The sequence below is a fragment of the Pyrus communis genome, chromosome 14 (assembly GCF_041283825.1).
Source record: "Pyrus communis isolate YQ-2024b chromosome 14, ASM4128382v1, whole genome shotgun sequence".
Lineage (NCBI taxonomy): Eukaryota > Viridiplantae > Streptophyta > Magnoliopsida > Rosales > Rosaceae > Pyrus > Pyrus communis.
In genome coordinates this window covers 9456146-9473344 of record NC_142578.1, presented here as the reverse complement: position 1 = coordinate 9473344, position 17199 = coordinate 9456146, and the positions used below count along the sequence as shown (strand labels likewise).

The 17199-nt window shown below is 36.4% G+C and overlaps 2 protein-coding genes across 2 annotated transcripts; one reads left to right on the top strand and one right to left on the bottom strand.

Moving 5' to 3' along the window:
- Nucleotides 1-89: 89 nt before the first annotated feature.
- Nucleotides 90-2786, bottom strand: LOC137711955 (putative WRKY transcription factor 53). Its single transcript, XM_068451105.2, has 3 exons — nucleotides 1529-2786; nucleotides 1093-1224; nucleotides 90-835 (listed from the first exon to the last, which is right to left on the bottom strand). Exons 1-3 carry the CDS (start codon nucleotides 1843-1845, stop codon nucleotides 217-219), a joined length of 1068 nt encoding a protein of 355 aa, XP_068307206.2. The 5' UTR covers nucleotides 1846-2786; the 3' UTR covers nucleotides 90-216.
- Nucleotides 2787-16071: 13285 nt separating this feature from the next.
- LOC137713884 (uncharacterized) lies at nucleotides 16072-16869 on the top strand. Its single transcript, XM_068453236.2, has 2 exons — nucleotides 16072-16538; nucleotides 16674-16869. The coding sequence occupies exons 1-2, from the start codon at nucleotides 16182-16184 to the stop codon at nucleotides 16677-16679; spliced, it is 363 nt and encodes a 120-aa protein (XP_068309337.1). The 5' UTR covers nucleotides 16072-16181; the 3' UTR covers nucleotides 16680-16869.
- Nucleotides 16870-17199: the final 330 nt, after the last annotated feature.

Genomic DNA, 17199 nt, shown 5'->3' with positions numbered 1-17199 from the left:
TAACCAAAACGTCTCAATTGGAATTTAAAAAGGGAAAAACTTCAAAAACTTGTCGATGCTATGCTGACTAACCTATCCCATGGCCAACATCACAAAAAGCTCTTATCTTTTACTAGAAATCTTCCTCTTTTATAATACATGTGTTGATTCAAGATGTGAAACAAACTAGTGGCAGTCTTGATGCTACTTATTCTTATTCTCAAAGACCAAGTAGAATTATAAGAAAAATCCTGGGCAGTCAAATGGGAAATAAGAGTCGAGTTCCACTGGCTCCGGTGAAAAATCAATGTCCGGAATCGAAGAATTGGTTGACGATTTTTTGGCTGAGATGATCTCTGCAAGATCAGATTCGGAACGTTGCTCTTTTCCTGCAATGTTTCTCATCTGACTTGCCGGCTCAAAGTAATTGTTTGATCCGCCTGCAGCCGGAGATAGCAATGATTGATTGAAATTGTCCAAAAGACTGTTATCATCAAGCATCAATGAATGAAGGGCGTCATCGTTGTTCATACATCCGAATGAAGTTGCAGTAAAAGAGAATGGAGAAGCCATGTTCTCTCTGTCGTCCAAGTTCTCAGTATTGACCCTCAGATTAGTTGGGAAGCTGATTTGATTTCCTTGAGACTGCTGTTGTTGATAAGTATCGTTATGATTGTGTCGTTTTTGCTCTTGCTTTTCTGGTGATGGTGGCGGTGGAACTGAACTGCGGCCATGAGAACATGTATGCTTCCCTTTGTACGTGATTTCGAAGACAGTGGGGTCTTCATCCGACCTTTGCACTTGCTTTGTAGCCCAACAACTTTCCAAGTTCCGGTACGTGCATCTGTAATAGCTTCTGCAGATTTATACAAATTGATCATCAGAATTGTTCATAACAATGTGAAACTTTCTATTTTGCAGAAGAAGACTGGTTTGTTTCTTACTTATCAAGGATGATTCAATTTTTTATCAAAGTCTTCCGTTTTGTGGGAGGACGTGTAAAAAGGTAATGTATTTTATGTCGCTTTTCGACGCGTGGCTTCGTGCTGTTATTGCAAATGATCGCAGCAGGATAAGATTAACTGATTAAATAAAACAAGATCCTTAATTTACCTCGGATGTTTGGTTCCTAGGATGTCTTTCTGCCCATATTTTCTCCAGCAGTGGCCATCTTCATGGGCTCCTTCAATCCCATTCTCAGAGCTAACTCTCGTGACATGTTCTGTCCATTTGGCCATTTCCTTTCTGCAATTTGTAAATCCAAATCAGCATTTGATTCTTTGTGATTACACTCGTTTGGTGGTTAGGATTAGAACGGATTGGATAACTCACCAGATGGATTCGTGACGAAGAAACTTATCCCTCCCAATCGTACCATGGGAACTGGAAGGGTAAGTTTTCTTTCGTCGCTAATCCATCGTCTACATTCAACTTGGAAGTTGGCATCCGTTTCTTCATTCAACATTGTATAGAATTTAGTACGTTATCCAGTATAATCCTTGACACCAAACGAGGCCAGTTTTTTACTTTATTGTTAGTCCAGTCTCACCTTTTCTTGGAGACCTCTGTGAGGTCATGACGATCCTGGAGACTTGTGTTGTTGTCATCGCAACAAGGAACTGCGCCGGCTGACATTTGCGACTCCGGCACGCTTGTTATTGCCCCGATAGGACTTTGTGGCGAACCGCTACATTTCAGCATCAGAAGGGCCTTCTCATATGACGACAGTATCCTCTGCACTAAAAATTGTTTCTTGTCTGATGACGATTTTGCATTCAGACTTAGCCTCAACTGTTTTGCTAGCTCCAGTCCTTCAATGATCTCATTGACCAGTGACTTATGGTCCGAGCTCTTACTGGAATCCATATTTCACTTGTATATGTCGATTGGGTTACGAGCAACGTCGTTTGTTTATGATACAAGCGATATTGGGGAAGAGAGGATTTGAACGCAGGACCTCAGACGCTCTTAATCATTACAAGAGTGTTTACACATCTCCATCACACTGAATCTTCCCGACTCCGAGATAGAGTAGAAGCCAAGGAGTTCGGAAGCTCCGAAACGTTGTTTGTAGTAACAAGGTTGACGCATGGAATTGGTATCCAGAAAATTTGGAGTGAGAAAATGGGAAAAAGAAGAAGATGAGAGTAGTGGAGCTGCAGAAGCAAAGACTGGGAGAGTTGCATTTACAAGGAAAGTGGAGAGTTTGTATATATAACACCGGGTAATTGTTGGAATAATCAAGTGAAAATTTGGAGAGTGGAAAGTCTGCAGTTTTGACTGAGAAACCGAGTTTTTCAGCTCTGACCGATCTTTGGGTCCGCATATAGAAAAGGTAAGGTCTATGCTGACCAGTCCAACTTCTTCCATTTCTCTCTCTCCGTCGCTTCCCCCTCTCTTTGTGATTTGTCTTTGTGGCATTGTCACCGATGTTATTTATTTATAGATTATAATATGAATAGGCGATAACAAGAATACGTTAAAAACTTGACATATTACGTAAATACTTATTTTATGTTATAAAAGAATTAGTAACAATATGCGACTGTGATGCCGTAACGCCCAAATATTTAATATTAATTTGGTACGCTCCCACTTCCCGATTTCCTGGTAGATTCTGCTTCTTGTTTATAGATTTTAGGTTTTTTTATTTTTTTTTTGTTGTTTTCTTATTTTCTTCTTCTTCGAACAAGATATAGCTTTTAGGTTTTAATTGGTGATTCTAGAACATCAGATGCAGCCGCAGCCGCATCCGCGTTTGTGTGGAAAAAAAAGAAGTGAAAAACTCTCTGGTATTTGCTTATTAGTCAAAAGGTTGATGATATTTATATATTCTTGTCTTAAAAAATGTATTTTGATAATGACAAGATTAATCCTAAGATTAGCATGTTTTACTCATGACTGTGAATATAATATTTAATTACTCATGACGCGTTTTTAATCGATAAGCATCTAAATCAAAAACAGTAAATAAGGTGAAAATTATTTGAAATAGAACGAAAAGTCTTAATTGTCACGTGTCACAATATCCACCGTACAAAAATAAAATCCGTACCATTCGTCTTGATGGTACCGACCACCAAAGGACAGGATTACATAAACTTTGTAACCAAAATAAAGCCAGCTGAGGTATTGAATTTTGATTATCAAGGAATAAGAATAACATAGTTAGGCAGGATTTAGGACCATATTTAAATTCTAATGTAATCTTCTATTTGTTATGTGATCTCTCAAGTTGCAAAAATATCTATGTGATATCGTATGTCAATCCTACTTTTGTGATGAAAAAAATCTTGATGACAACTTTGTTGTCTAAGTGTGTTACAAATCTCATTCTAAATTGAACTTTCCATTTAAATTAGTTTTGGGATGAAATCTCAATTTTTAGCATATGTATAAAGGGAAATATTTCATTTAAGCCATTGAAACGTATTTTGGTGATCGAAAACAATAAAAAAAAAAATTGTGTGTATATCATTTCTCACATCAATTTTGATTAATTTCGATAAAAGAGATTAGGCCACAAAGAATCTGACCCGCAATCAAATGCCACCCGGAATTTGATAAGAGACTCACATAAACAAAAGATGATGTAATTAATCGAAAAAGCGTTCATACTAGAGGAAAATAGAGACCCCAAATTTATAGAGCTTGTACAAACACAAAAGAATAACCTCTATATCAAATGATAAAAAAAAAAAAAAAAAAACAACTAAACTTTTAGTCAAGTAACATATCGCTACCAAATATTAAAATATGCCCAAAATTTGGATCTCCTTCTTTTGGTAATATATTTATGGGTTCATTAGAGAAAGACTCTTCTAACTTTTTTTTTTTTTTTTTTCGCCTTATAATGAGCTTGTCATAATAATGTGATTCAACTTTATATTTGGTGAGAATCGAACTTAAGATATCTCACTTATAAGTGAATAGGAATACCACTAGACTGTAACACTAAGTGGCAGACCCTTGTAACTCTTAGCTCTTAAACATAAACTCATCTAAAAAAAACATGTTAATCAACACTTAAGTAATAATCCAATCATTAACAACCACGTTAGATGGTTTACAAACGGAAAAAGAAATAACCTATTATTAGAAGTTATGTACAGCTTATGCCACAATACCCTAGTTATGTCAATGAATCTTTCGGGTATTGCTAGGGATACCATCAATTTCAAACCGTATTTTGTAAACCATATGACGTGGTTGTTGATAAATGAATTATTACTTAAGTATTAACGTGCTTGCAACTTAGTACTACGGTTTAGTGGTATTCTTCTTCACTTGTAAGTGAGAAGTCTTAGGTTCGATTATTGCCAAAGGCGAATTTGAACCACATTATTACTACCCCATTGTGAGGCTAAGCCTACCCCCTCACTGTCACATCTCAGCCCGGGCCCCCACCACATCTCGGGCTCGACTCTACCGTAGCATGATATTGTCCCTTTGGGCCCCGACCACACCCTCACGGTTTTGTTTCTGGGAACTCACAAGAGAACTTTCCAGTGGGTCACCCATCTTGGGAATGCTCTTACCCGAACTTCCCACTACGGTTTAGTGGTATTCCTCTTCACTTGTAAGTGAGAAGTCTTAGGTTCGATTATTGCCAAAGATGAATTTGAACCACATTATTACTACCCCATTATGAGGCTAAGCCTACCCCCTCACTGTCACATCCTGGCCTGGGCCCCCACCACATCTCGGGCTCGACTCCACCGTAGCATGATATTGTCCTCTTTGGGCCCCGACCACGCCCTCACGGTTTTGTTTCTGGGAACTCACATGAGAACTTCCCAGTGGATCACCCATCTTGGGAATGCTCTCGCCCGAACTCGCTTAACTTCGGAGTTTTGATGGAACCTGAAGCCAGTGAGCTCCCAAAAGGCCTCGTGCTAGGTAGAGATGGAAATATACATATAGGGTTTACAGGATCAACTCCTCTGGCCGATGTGGGATGTCACAATCCACCCCCTTTAGGGGCCCGACGTCCTCGTCGACACACTTTGCGCTAGGGAATGGCTCTGATACCAAATTGTCACATCCCGGCCTGGGCCTCCACCACATTCTGGGCTTGACTTCACCGTAGCACGATATTGTCAACTTTGGGCCCCGACCACACCCTCACGGTTTTGTTTCTGGGAACTCACACGAGAACTTCCCAGTGGGTCACCCATCCTGGGAATGCTCTCGCCCGAACTCGCTTAACTTCGGAGTTCTGATAGAACCCGAAGCCAGTGAGCTCCCAAAAGGCCTTGTGCTAGGTAGAGATGAGAATATACATATAAGGTTTACATGATCCACTCCCCTGGGCGATGTGGGATGTTACACCCACCCTTAGTGTAAATAATATCGTTTGTCCAAAAAATTAAAAAAAAAATTAACGTGCTTATTTTCTATTGGTGACAAATCACATATTTTACATATATAATCTAACATTTTAAAATTTAAATGGTAGGTAAACTATTTGTGGGAGTGAAAAATTGTAGCTTCTTTCAAAAGTTGACTAAGACAATAATTTATGGTATGTATATAATTTACCTACATTTTTATGTAAAATATAGGTAAAATAATAGGAAAATTAATGAAAATGACTTGAAAACTTAAAGTTTTAACGATAATGACAAAATAAATGGTAAAGTGAATAGTACCAGGTTTGACTTTTTAGTGTAAAAATGTGATTTTTTGTTAAAATGAACAGTACAACGGGTTTTTCGTTAAAACTCTCAATAATAATTGGGTATCCAACAGTATACCCATATTTTTGTACTAATCAATTTACCTACATTTTTATTTAGAATAAAGGTAAATTAATTTTGAATCTGTATCTGCATTTTTTACGATAAATTATTTTACTTTCACTTTTACGTATTTTAGGGCATTTATTATTATATATATGTGTGTAAAATAATTTACCTATAATTATATGTAAAATATAATTTTCGTGACATTAAGTCTTCATGTATTACTAGTAATTTTTTCAACAATGTTTTAATTTGTAGATAAACTATGTTGCATATATATTAGGCATGTTTTATTGTGACAACCCGTTCCAAATTTTACGTTTTTATTTTATTTTAAAATAGTGAATTTACGAAAATGCCATAGAGACAAAGATTTTGACTTATGTTGAACATCGTCTAGAGAGATGTATGACTTATTCTTTTAACATATTCTCCTAGTACTCGTGGATGTGAACGCATAGGCAAAAGCCGTTTGTGAGTCCGGATTATAACGGTATAGTTATGGACGTTTGAAAATGGCTATTTAAAGTTTAGTTATAAATTATTTGAATTCCCACCTTGTGGGAAAGTGGCCAATATGATGTTAGGCACAAATAGGAAGCAACCAATTAAATTAGAAGGGAGGAGGAAAGCCTTCAGCCAATCAGAAAGAAAGAAGAAGAACAAAAAAAAAAAAAAAAAAAAAAAAAAAAAAAAAAAAGGGGAAAGCTTTCCGCGCACCCGTGCCCGACTTGTGTGACCACCCATTTTCCAAGGCCGATTCCGGCCAACTTCAATGGAATTTTTCGACGCCACCACCACCATCTTAAACCTCTCATTCCCCTCTACAAAACCCACCCAAGAACCACCTTGATTAACCATGGTATGTGGCGGTTTGAGGCCACGAAAGTCGACGAAAATCAACGGTGCTTCGGCCACTCTTTTTTATTTTCCGGCAAATCGGCAAAGCGATGGCCGATGCCACCACTTGGGCTTTGTAGCCCATCATACCAGGAGCAAAACCCAACCAACCTTGACCCCGTTGGACCACCGTAGACGACGAATCGACGTCGGGAAGTTTTAGGCACCCGCCGGCTTTGTGGGAAAAATTGACCATCTTCCGTCCATTTTTGGACTTCGTGGCAGGTATGAAGGTTGCTCCACTCACTGAGATATTCATTTCTGTGAAGTTTGAGAATTTTTGGAAATAGTTGAATTTTCCGGCGGGTCGGGGCGGCCAACTGCCACCCGCGGCGGCGCGTGGCCAGTGGGCCGCCAATGCTATTTTTATGCTATGTCGAATGTCTTGAATTCAGTTTTTTTTTTTTGAATGACGTAGGTTGATCGTTGGAACCTAAATTCGTTACGGTACATTACTTGATAAAAATGTGAATGGACGATCCGACCGTTGGATCGTCACCAAAATTGGATACATTATAATACGTAATATTTAAAAATTATAGGAATTTATGGATCGGGAATCTGACTTACGGATCTTCCTGAATTGGATTTGTAAGTTAGTAAAATACATGTTCACGACCACTTGTTTTAGGCAATTGGCGGAGATCTGACCGTTGGATCGTAATGAAATTTTAATATATTATTCTAGAAAAATATTGTGGATCGTTGGGAGTTGCGAATTGAAAATCTGATATGCGGATCTTCCAGGTCAAGTTATACAGGGTTGTAGACGCTACCGTCGATCTTTGATCGACTGTTGACTTGTGGTCAATGGGTCTCAAACTATTTTAGAATGCCGTTGAGGTTGTGTTTTATGTGAATTACGTATTCTACGGATAAGAGTTCTGAGATGTGATTTGATAATTGGTCACAGGGACCAATCATTCAGGACGCCTCGATGCGTGCGCTAGAGAATCATAGCATGGACTCCAGGTGAGTGGATCTTTTCCTTTTTATCGTACATATTATTGAGAGTTCTATCGACACTTTTAAATTGATTAGGTATATTACCTTCATATATAATTATTGTGAATACTTGAAGTACTATATGAACTATGAATGGCTTGATCCCTGTTTAGGGTACGTAGGCAGTCTAACGAGACATTAGATGCAGCCATAATATATTTGCGACAAAAGCCTTATTTGGGGAATTGAGTAATGCGAAGGAAATTGGTTTAGTTTTGTGAATTGGTTAGTTAAATTAGTGTTAATTGGGTTGTCATGGATAATTATCCCTGAAAATAAGTAGTTCGGGAGTTGGGCGTTATTGATTGTACACTTCACATCGTATTGTTTATAATTGAAAATGCTACGACATGGTTGAGTATTAGATTGCATCATGGTATATCCATTTGTATATTACTTGCATATAATTATTGGGAATGCTTTCAAGTGTAAAGGTGAACGCAGGACACCCAGGTAAGTTCAGGTGAGTTTATGGTATTAGTTGAATCGATTGCGTTATAGCATGACTACAATTATGTGTTAGGCAACTTTGATACTGTCGTACTGGTTGCCATGAGTTGCACATGTTATATTGAGATGCATTGAGAGCTTATAAACCTGCATCTCGGTGTTAGTGCTCCCGCCCGTGGCCAAGGCACAGTCCTTCACGTGATGTTCACCTCCCGCACCTTACGCTCACCTTGGATCCAAGGTAGGTGCACAGTCTTGTCGTACAGACCACTTTAGGTGGTTCTGACTCGTAGGTGATCCACGATTATTCGCACAGTCTTCACGTGATCGTAGCACTTGAGCGTATTTATTTACACCCAGTCCTGTCGTACAGACCACTTTAGGTGGTTTCGACTTGTGTGCAGGTATACTTATTGAGCTATTGGCTAGCCATGATTGATGAGATATGGATAAGTCGTACAGGTCACTATAGGTGACTCCGACTTATATGCTAGCCATGATTGATGAGATATGGATAAGTCGTACAGGTCACTATAAGTGACTCCGACTTATATGCTAGCCATGATTGATGAGATATGGATAAGTTGTACATGTCATTTTAGATGACTCTGACTGATATATCATTTTGTATTGATTAAGTTCATTTGGCCTACTTATTAATGTATGATGGAGTTGATGGCAAACCGTGGTTTTGGTCATTTCTGAGTATGGTTTGGATATATGTATATATGTTGTACTGTCCTATAGAAAACAATAAGGGAATTACAGTGAGGGGTTATTACTGTTAGAAGGGTAATAGTTTTGGGAAGCTTGGTTTTACTGCTTACTCACACTTTCTGTTTTGTACCCCTTCAGGTTTTAACTGCTGAGTTCGTATCGACGAGGATATATAGCTAATCTTAGTATTGGTGGCTACTTTTAAGGGTATGATTCTTACCCACACTACTGTACCTTACTTATACTCTGACATCGCGTGTGAAATGGGTTCGCTCCCACTCGTAGCGCACTCTGGTATTTAGACACTTTTAGATTCAAATTTATTCACTTTTTATACACTATCGCACTTTATGGCTTCGTCACCTTCCAGGTGTCGGCCAACACAGCTCGATTTGGGATCCTAGTGGACATTCCGGGTCGGGGTGTGTCATTTATTGCTATTATATAGTGGATAACAAATTTATAACATTAATGGTATATATCAAACAAAAAAACAATTCGTATGAAATTAATGGTATACATACAACACAAATATGGGTTTTTAGGCATCCAGAAAATGTAAAATATGTAAAGTCAAACGTAATTAATGAATTTAATGATGTGGAGTCTAGTCACTGAGTTTTATTTGAGCTTAAATGTCAAAATTGTCCGTGTGTTTTAAATGTTCGGTCAATTTAGTCTCCATGTTTTCAGTTTGGCTGATTTTGTATTTGTATTTTAAACCGTTAGCTAATTTGGTCAATTCCATTAATTTACTGTTAAATATATATATTTAAGAAATATGAAAAGCTTAATGTAAATTAAAAAAAAGATTTAAATAAAATTAAAATTAACTTTCAGATAATTTAAAACTCAAGGCAAGATCTCCAACTACAAACGTGTAGTAAAGAACGGAGATCCACAAAGGAGGAGAAGGGGTGCAGATCGATGCTACGAAGGTGGTGAATGGAAGATATAGCTCAGATTGGGGAGGTATGGGGTCAACGCTGGTGAATGGGAGTAGAATGACGTGGAAATCAATGGCAGGCGGGAGGTTGTGGGGGTGAGAGAGATCGGATATTTTGCATTTCATGGTGGTTGGAGTGTTGGCTTTGGGTGGATTCGATTTTTATGTGGAGAAAATTGAATTTCAAAGGCTAAAGTTATAATTTTAGTATATATATTTAGAAACACAAATGAGAAAAAAGCACTAAATTCTTACTTTTGGAGATCAAAATAAACGGGACGTCATGATTTAGTCTTTTGTTAGAACTACAAGCTTATTTCTTTTCTGAGTGACCGTCTCACAATGTGCCATATCTAGAACCTCTCTCTTTGTTTTGCTTTTCTACCTGGAATCCAATCCGCATTGTTCAAGGTTTAGCTAGCTAGCTAAACTATTTATGATTACAAACGATGGCATTAATTTTTGTGTATATATATATAGTACTATTTGTAGTAGTTCTTTCTCTTTTGAATATCATTAACGATGAGTACGTAATATTTATGTTTTCAGAATGCTAATATGTTGACTCTAAAAATGATGTGACACACAAGCTAAGTAACTATGAGCTAACTACGTTCTTCTGACGAATGCGGTCGTGCCAACTCACGATCTAGCTCGATCGAGCGAGTAGAATAGATTTGGTGATAGTGGTGTCGAATGTTATGCTAACTTTTGTACCTGAGGGACTACGGCCGAGGAAGGAATACCTCTCGGCCTAGGGCTCTAGGAACTGAAGACAAGGTTGCTTAATCACTGGGAATTTCAGGGTCTTTTGCACCGAGTTAGGCTGCTTCAACCATATTCTTGAGAACATATGTGTGCTGAATCGCTATCAGGTAAATTATTTGATGGTTAATGTCTTCATCTTCAGCCCACTACTTCTTGAATTCAAATCATGGTTTTTCTCCTCAGCATAGAATAGTGTAGAAATGCTTGTAATAACCGTTAATCGTGTGTAAGTAAGTAGTTGAACACTTGAAATTGACGTCCAAACAACGATATATATATATATATATATATATATATATATATATATATATATAGGGCATATACATGGCATATACATTAAGGAACTTAGGGGTTCCAGGACCACTCAGCAACCCTGATACGTGGGTTGTGAGGACTCCTGAGGACTACCCAAGGCATGTGGTGGAGGAGAACAGTGTAGCGGCAGACTAGTGGGTGAGGTTTTGCAAATTATTAATGATGGAGAAGCTATTCTGTTTTGTAAAAGACTCGACCGAAACAACATTGTTTTGAGTCAAGCCATTTAAAACAAATGATCGAAATCAAGTCTTCTTATTAACCACGTGAAGGAGACATTTAAAAAAAAAAAAAAAGAGAGTCTATTCTCTTTCCTCCTACGAGAGATCTCCACCCAATCTCATTTTGCATTCACATTCTCCAATTGGGTAATTTCCAATTCAATTCCTTTTTTCCTTTAACCACACCCAACCGATCCCTCGGCCAGCACCAGCAAAAATCATCATCAATTAGTTCTGACAGTCCTATTCCAGCAATTTCAATGCCAATTTTGGATAGTTCCAATCCTTTTTGCGACAGTTGAACTCCAATATTGGATACCCATATCATTCTCGATTTGTTTTTTCTTATATTGACAATGAAACTACCACGACACATTTTCAGAGTATAAAACTTCATGGTGAACAATTTAGTCTTTGTAGATTGTAAATGTTGTTTGTAAAATTATGAATGAATAATTGGGTAGTTTATCGTTTAATTTTAATATTATTTTCATCTAATTTAATTTTGAAGCTTTAATATTGAGACCACTCAATATTATAATCCTAATTCGCAACTAAACACATAACTATACTCTTGCTCCTCGTAGTCGATATATACATAACCCAAGTGGCCAACCTCCCAGGGACTGATTCCCAAGTCCCAACCACAGGTGGCCACATGGGATACGTTCCACCTGGACCAATGACAGCTACCTATGTTTTGATTTTTCTCATACATTTTCCTCAAACATTCTCTCTCCCGCAAAGTTCGTATAGTGCCAACCTTTTTTTCTCATTAACTTCTGTCAAAATTAGTTAACCATTCATGACAGAGTGCATTTTGAAGTAGACTGGTAGATTTGCGCAATAATCATGCTGTTAAAACACATTTTTGAGGGCATTGCCATTGGTACTCCAAAAATCTAATTTTGCATTCCAAATTTTTTATAATTAGAAAGAAAAATATAATAACGAAGAGTGTAGAATGAGATTTTTATAATGTTTATATTTCATTTCTTACTTGTATGCAATATATTCACTACTAGAAAATCACTCTTCCGACGAATTTTGAGCCAACAAATATATTTTGTCGGCAAAGCAGCTTTCACCAGACGAATTTTTTGCTTTGTTGGCTCATAGTTGTTGAATTTGTGCCGACAATAAATTTGTGGGCAAAAAAGATTATACAAATGGATAAATTGACAGTCGAAAAAGCATGCAAGTTTTTTCGTAAAGAAGGGCACGGACTAATTCATTTTTGCACCTTCTCTTTTTTGGTCTTTTTAAATCATCTGCTTTTTTTATTTTTATTTTTATTTTTTTTTTGTCTTTTTGCTTCTAAAAACTCCCCCTTAAATTTAAAATTATTGAACCCTGATACGATATCATTGAACAAGTAGTGATTAGATTTATATGTGCTGTTGATTTATTTATTTTTAATAGAAACGATATCATTGATCAAACTCAATCACACGAACATGTTTTGAAGGAGGATGTCCAGGATGGTATTAGGTGGATTCTCGAACTAAATTATTTGAATACCAACCGAAATATCAAGCCCAGTTAAGCGGTGTGCAACATCGTTACATAAACGGGATACTTGTGAAAAACTTGTTTCCTGCACTTTTGTGGGATATTAAGTCCAACAATATACATACATACATACATACATACATACATACATATATATATATATATAGTAGTATCAAAAGTTGAAGTCATAGTACATCAAACAGTCAAGTTTTATCATTTCATCATTAATGGAGAAATTAGGTTCACATCCTTCATTTTACTACTATATTAATTAAAATCCTATTCATTTTCAAGTTTTGATCAAGATCCTTGGGTATTAATAACATCATTAATTATTTGAATAATAAAATATTTTTATTTTAAAATATATTCCTTTAGTGTTAAAAATGTTACAATTAGTATACCTATATTTATGGCTAAATTTTTTATCATATATTTTTATTTTTAGTTTGTACCTATTTTTAATTTGCAAACCTTTTTATATTTGTACCAATTTTCTTTTCATTTTTAATTTGTACCTATATATTAGTTTCTTTTTGTGCCCATATTTTTTTTAAGTTTTATTTGTATTTGTACCCATGTGTTTACTATCACGTGATATTGTATATTTAGTCAATGATAGAAAAATTACATATGGTATATTTATGTTTTATGGCTAAACTTTGTATCATATATTTATATTTTTAGTTTGTACCCACTTTTAATTTGCAACATTTTTTTGAAATTTGTAGTATTTTCTTTTTAGTTTTAATTTGTACCCATATATTAATTTCTTTTAAAAAATTCATTTGTATTCATATTTTTTTAATTTTTTATTTGTACCCTAATTTATTTATAATGTACCCATTCTTCTTTATTAATGTACCACTTTGTTATATGTGAAATGTATCATTTTTTTTTTTTTTTGCAAAATGTACCAATTTTTTTTAACACTATGGATACATTCTTTTGCCATTTATTATTTCTTATTGTTACATAGTTGTTATCCATTTATTCAATCAAAATGTTTGAATTTTTTTATTGCAACCGTTTCTATAATGAGGGACTTCATAAAATATCAAACAATTAATGCCAAAACTATAAAAATAAAAATATTAATAGTAATATAATGAGGTGTACAAAGTCAAGGAACCTTGATCAAAGTTTGAAAACCATTAAAGCTTTAGTAAAAAAATGTTAAAGATTAGGGACCGCATCCGAAGTATCTCTTTAATTAAACTGCAAAACGAAAAAAATTTCAAACCTGGTGTAAAAGATGTTATGAGAGTTCACTGAGTGCTTGTAAGAAAATGAAATGGAAATTTGTATTGATTGTCTCTCTTTTCTTTTTTCAATCTGTTATCATTTGTCACTACATGAAATTCCACCTACCAATTGATCGAATTTTTAAAGAAAAGAAAGAAAAAGAATGTTCCATGAGACTGAAGGGATAGCCTTTTCCAGAATGCACTAGTACTATATGGTTCGATGGGACCAAGATGCGTTGCATGTAGAATGATCCCATGTACATATGGTAGTAACGAGATAAATACAATTCTAAACATATATTATGTTCTAAGTGTAGAATATTCCATGTACTTAATTATTAATGTACATATGTCAAAAAATTAAGTCCAAAAAATGAAGTCCACATTATAGTAGTTATAGCTCACTAAATGTTGTTATATTGTCACATGTCAGTTGATAAGATTTGAGATGTAAGTGTGATTTTTTTTTTTTTTCACTTTGTTTCAGAAATAAATAAAAATAAGCCTTCTATAAGGCTTATTCATTTTTATTTATGCAAAAGTTGCACGACTCCGACCCATAAACTTTGAAGCTAAAATTGGGGCTCGGATATTCATCTCATTTCACTCTAACCTATCTGAGGGCTCTGAATCGATAGGTTCCTCTCCAAGACGCGGCTGCCACATAGGCGATCAAAGTTTGGAATATATCACCCATGCCTACGCACGCATCATCTGATTTGTTGGTGTCACTACCGCGGCCGTGCAAACCGCTTCAAGACACAACTAAATTACATTCACTGCCTTATAAAGTCAGATGCCTTCAAGCTCAAGACCTTCGTCAAATTTTATCTCTACAATTAGACAAAAACCTTGAGTGATTCTTCAATCAACCCATTTGCTTTTTCAGCACAAATCCAATTTCTCTTCAATAAAAACTTTTTTTTAGCTCTTCACCTACAATCTCAAAGCCTTCTTTCAAAACAAACAGTGCATGTGATCTCTAGATCTCAAGCTATTACAGCTCTGCCACCTTGTGGTATGATTCGGTTGATGTGCAATTTCAACCACCTTGCTTTCATCTCTGATGCGTATGTTTTAAACTAAGTCCAATCCGAGACCAGTGATCTTGGTGGACTTCTCTAGCATTTTCATGTCCTTCATGGCCTAAATCTTACCAGAGTTTGACTGCTTTCTTTACATTAATTTCTAGTCAATTTACATTTCAAGTCATGTAGCTCAGCCCATCAACCTAGATTTTACTTTTCTGAAAGAATTTTAAGTCCTCTTTTGCTCGAGAAACATATAAAAGAATTAAACCAAACTAACTCCAACTCAGTGCACAATCATTTGGTTAAGAAGTCAGACTAATGTGCAACTTTCACACACACTCAAACACAAACACTATCTGTTGGAAACCTCCCATAGTCACACGCCTATTGTCTCTATCTCTCAAGCCATTTCGTGGCACTGAGATTGAAAACAACACTTAGGGCACCTACGTGTTGAACGCAGTCCAGATTCTGTCCAAATTTTGACACCAACACATTTTCTCTCTATCTTACATTTGTAACTCTATGAGACATTCATCGCATTCATTCTCAATTCCTTCAATGTAATTAATAACTAAATAGTACTATATAAAAATTATTAGACGATCTTAGTGATACTTTTTTTTTTTTTTTGGTCAAACGATAGATTTTGTTATATTAGATATTAAATTAGCCACCTACGGGGTTTGAACTCAAACCGTCATGCAAGGGCTGAACACCTTTCCAATACTGTGGTAAATGCCCACTTGCATCCATGAGATACTATTAATAGTTGAATTTTTGCTTAATTAATACATGATAAGTAATTTTGTAAAATACCAATTGCTACTTCTATACCATTCTCTCTCTCTCTCTCTCTCTCTCTCTCTCTTCTCTCTCTCTCTCTCTCTATATATATATATAGGCCTTTAAACCATTTTTTGTATATTTAATATAAGTCGTTGGATCAAATTTCAAGGATCCAGATTGTTTGATGAGAATGATTAGGTGGAAGAGATCCGGCAGGATCCTTTCTGAAAGTTACACGCATAGCAGACATTAACGATTAAATTAAAATTTGGAATTGATTCGGTGGCTTGACGTGATAAGAAAAGCCATGACATGCATTGATTTGTTTCTTCTAACTCAAGGAATAAAGACTGGGCATTTTGAATTGTGCAGCCCATAATGCAAAAGCAGATTCCATAGGTGATATGTAACTCAAAGGAAAGAAGGAATCCCACTCACCACTCCATTGCCTATATAAGAGACCTAACCCTAGAGCTGTCCAGAACCAACAGATCTCGAAAATACTATCTAGAAATTAAGAAACCCTAGCCTTTTTCTTTCCCCGCTAATTACGTACCATGGCCTCAATGCAATGCCACAAGCCTGCCACTGATGAGGCATGCCCCAAAACTTGCCAAAACAAGCCTGCCAGTGAGAGCTCATTAGGGCAAAAGGTGTCTGGCTTTCTGAAAGGTCACCATGGCTCTCACAGCAGCAGCCACACTCAGTGCTCAGCCACCGCAACTAACGGTCAGGGGCACCATGCAACTAACAGCACGGCGTGCCATGGAAGAACCAAGAAGAAGGGTGAGCACAGAAACAAGAAGACAGGAGGAGGCAGAAATCTTCTTCAGAAGATCAAGGATGGTATTTCCGGCCATAGCAGCAGCAGCAGCGACAGCGAGAGCGACCAGGAAGGCAGCTGCAGAAAGAAGGCAAGTGATTAGAATTACACTAACCCTTACACTAAGGGAAAGTTCTCTTGTCATACTGTTAATTTTCGTCAATTAATTAGAGTTGATGTTCTTGATGCATATTACTTATAATATTTGTGTGTGACCATTTTGCAGAACTAAATTGAGCAGTTGTGGGTGATCATCGATTCCCATCGATCACTATGATCAGCAGAATGAAAGAGGCCTTTAAGTTATGATAAATAAGTACTAAGTTAATGTAAAATAAATGGCCTCTTGATATCTTGGCTTGTGTCCTGTGTGAAATAAATGTCCCTCTTTCAAAATAAAGTTACATCGTGAGTTTGGTGCATTTGCTTCACTCTATAATTAACAAAGCCACACACCCATTTTTATCTTCTACACATTCATATTAATTTTTTGTCATTAATCTTCTTCAATTTATTCGATTTGATGGTCAAAAATTGAGAGGGTGTGTGAGAAGAAGAATTGCATGTGTGAATAGCCCTACCCATCAAAAGACCATATTTTATACAATGCAAACAGTACTGAATTTGACGTTGCTCAATGAAAAGTAACATGAGGAGAAATATTTCATCGTAACCGGAACATAGGTGATACACCACGTGTTTTTATATCCTTGCAACTATGTATGCATGGCATGTGGTAAATTTTCGCCATT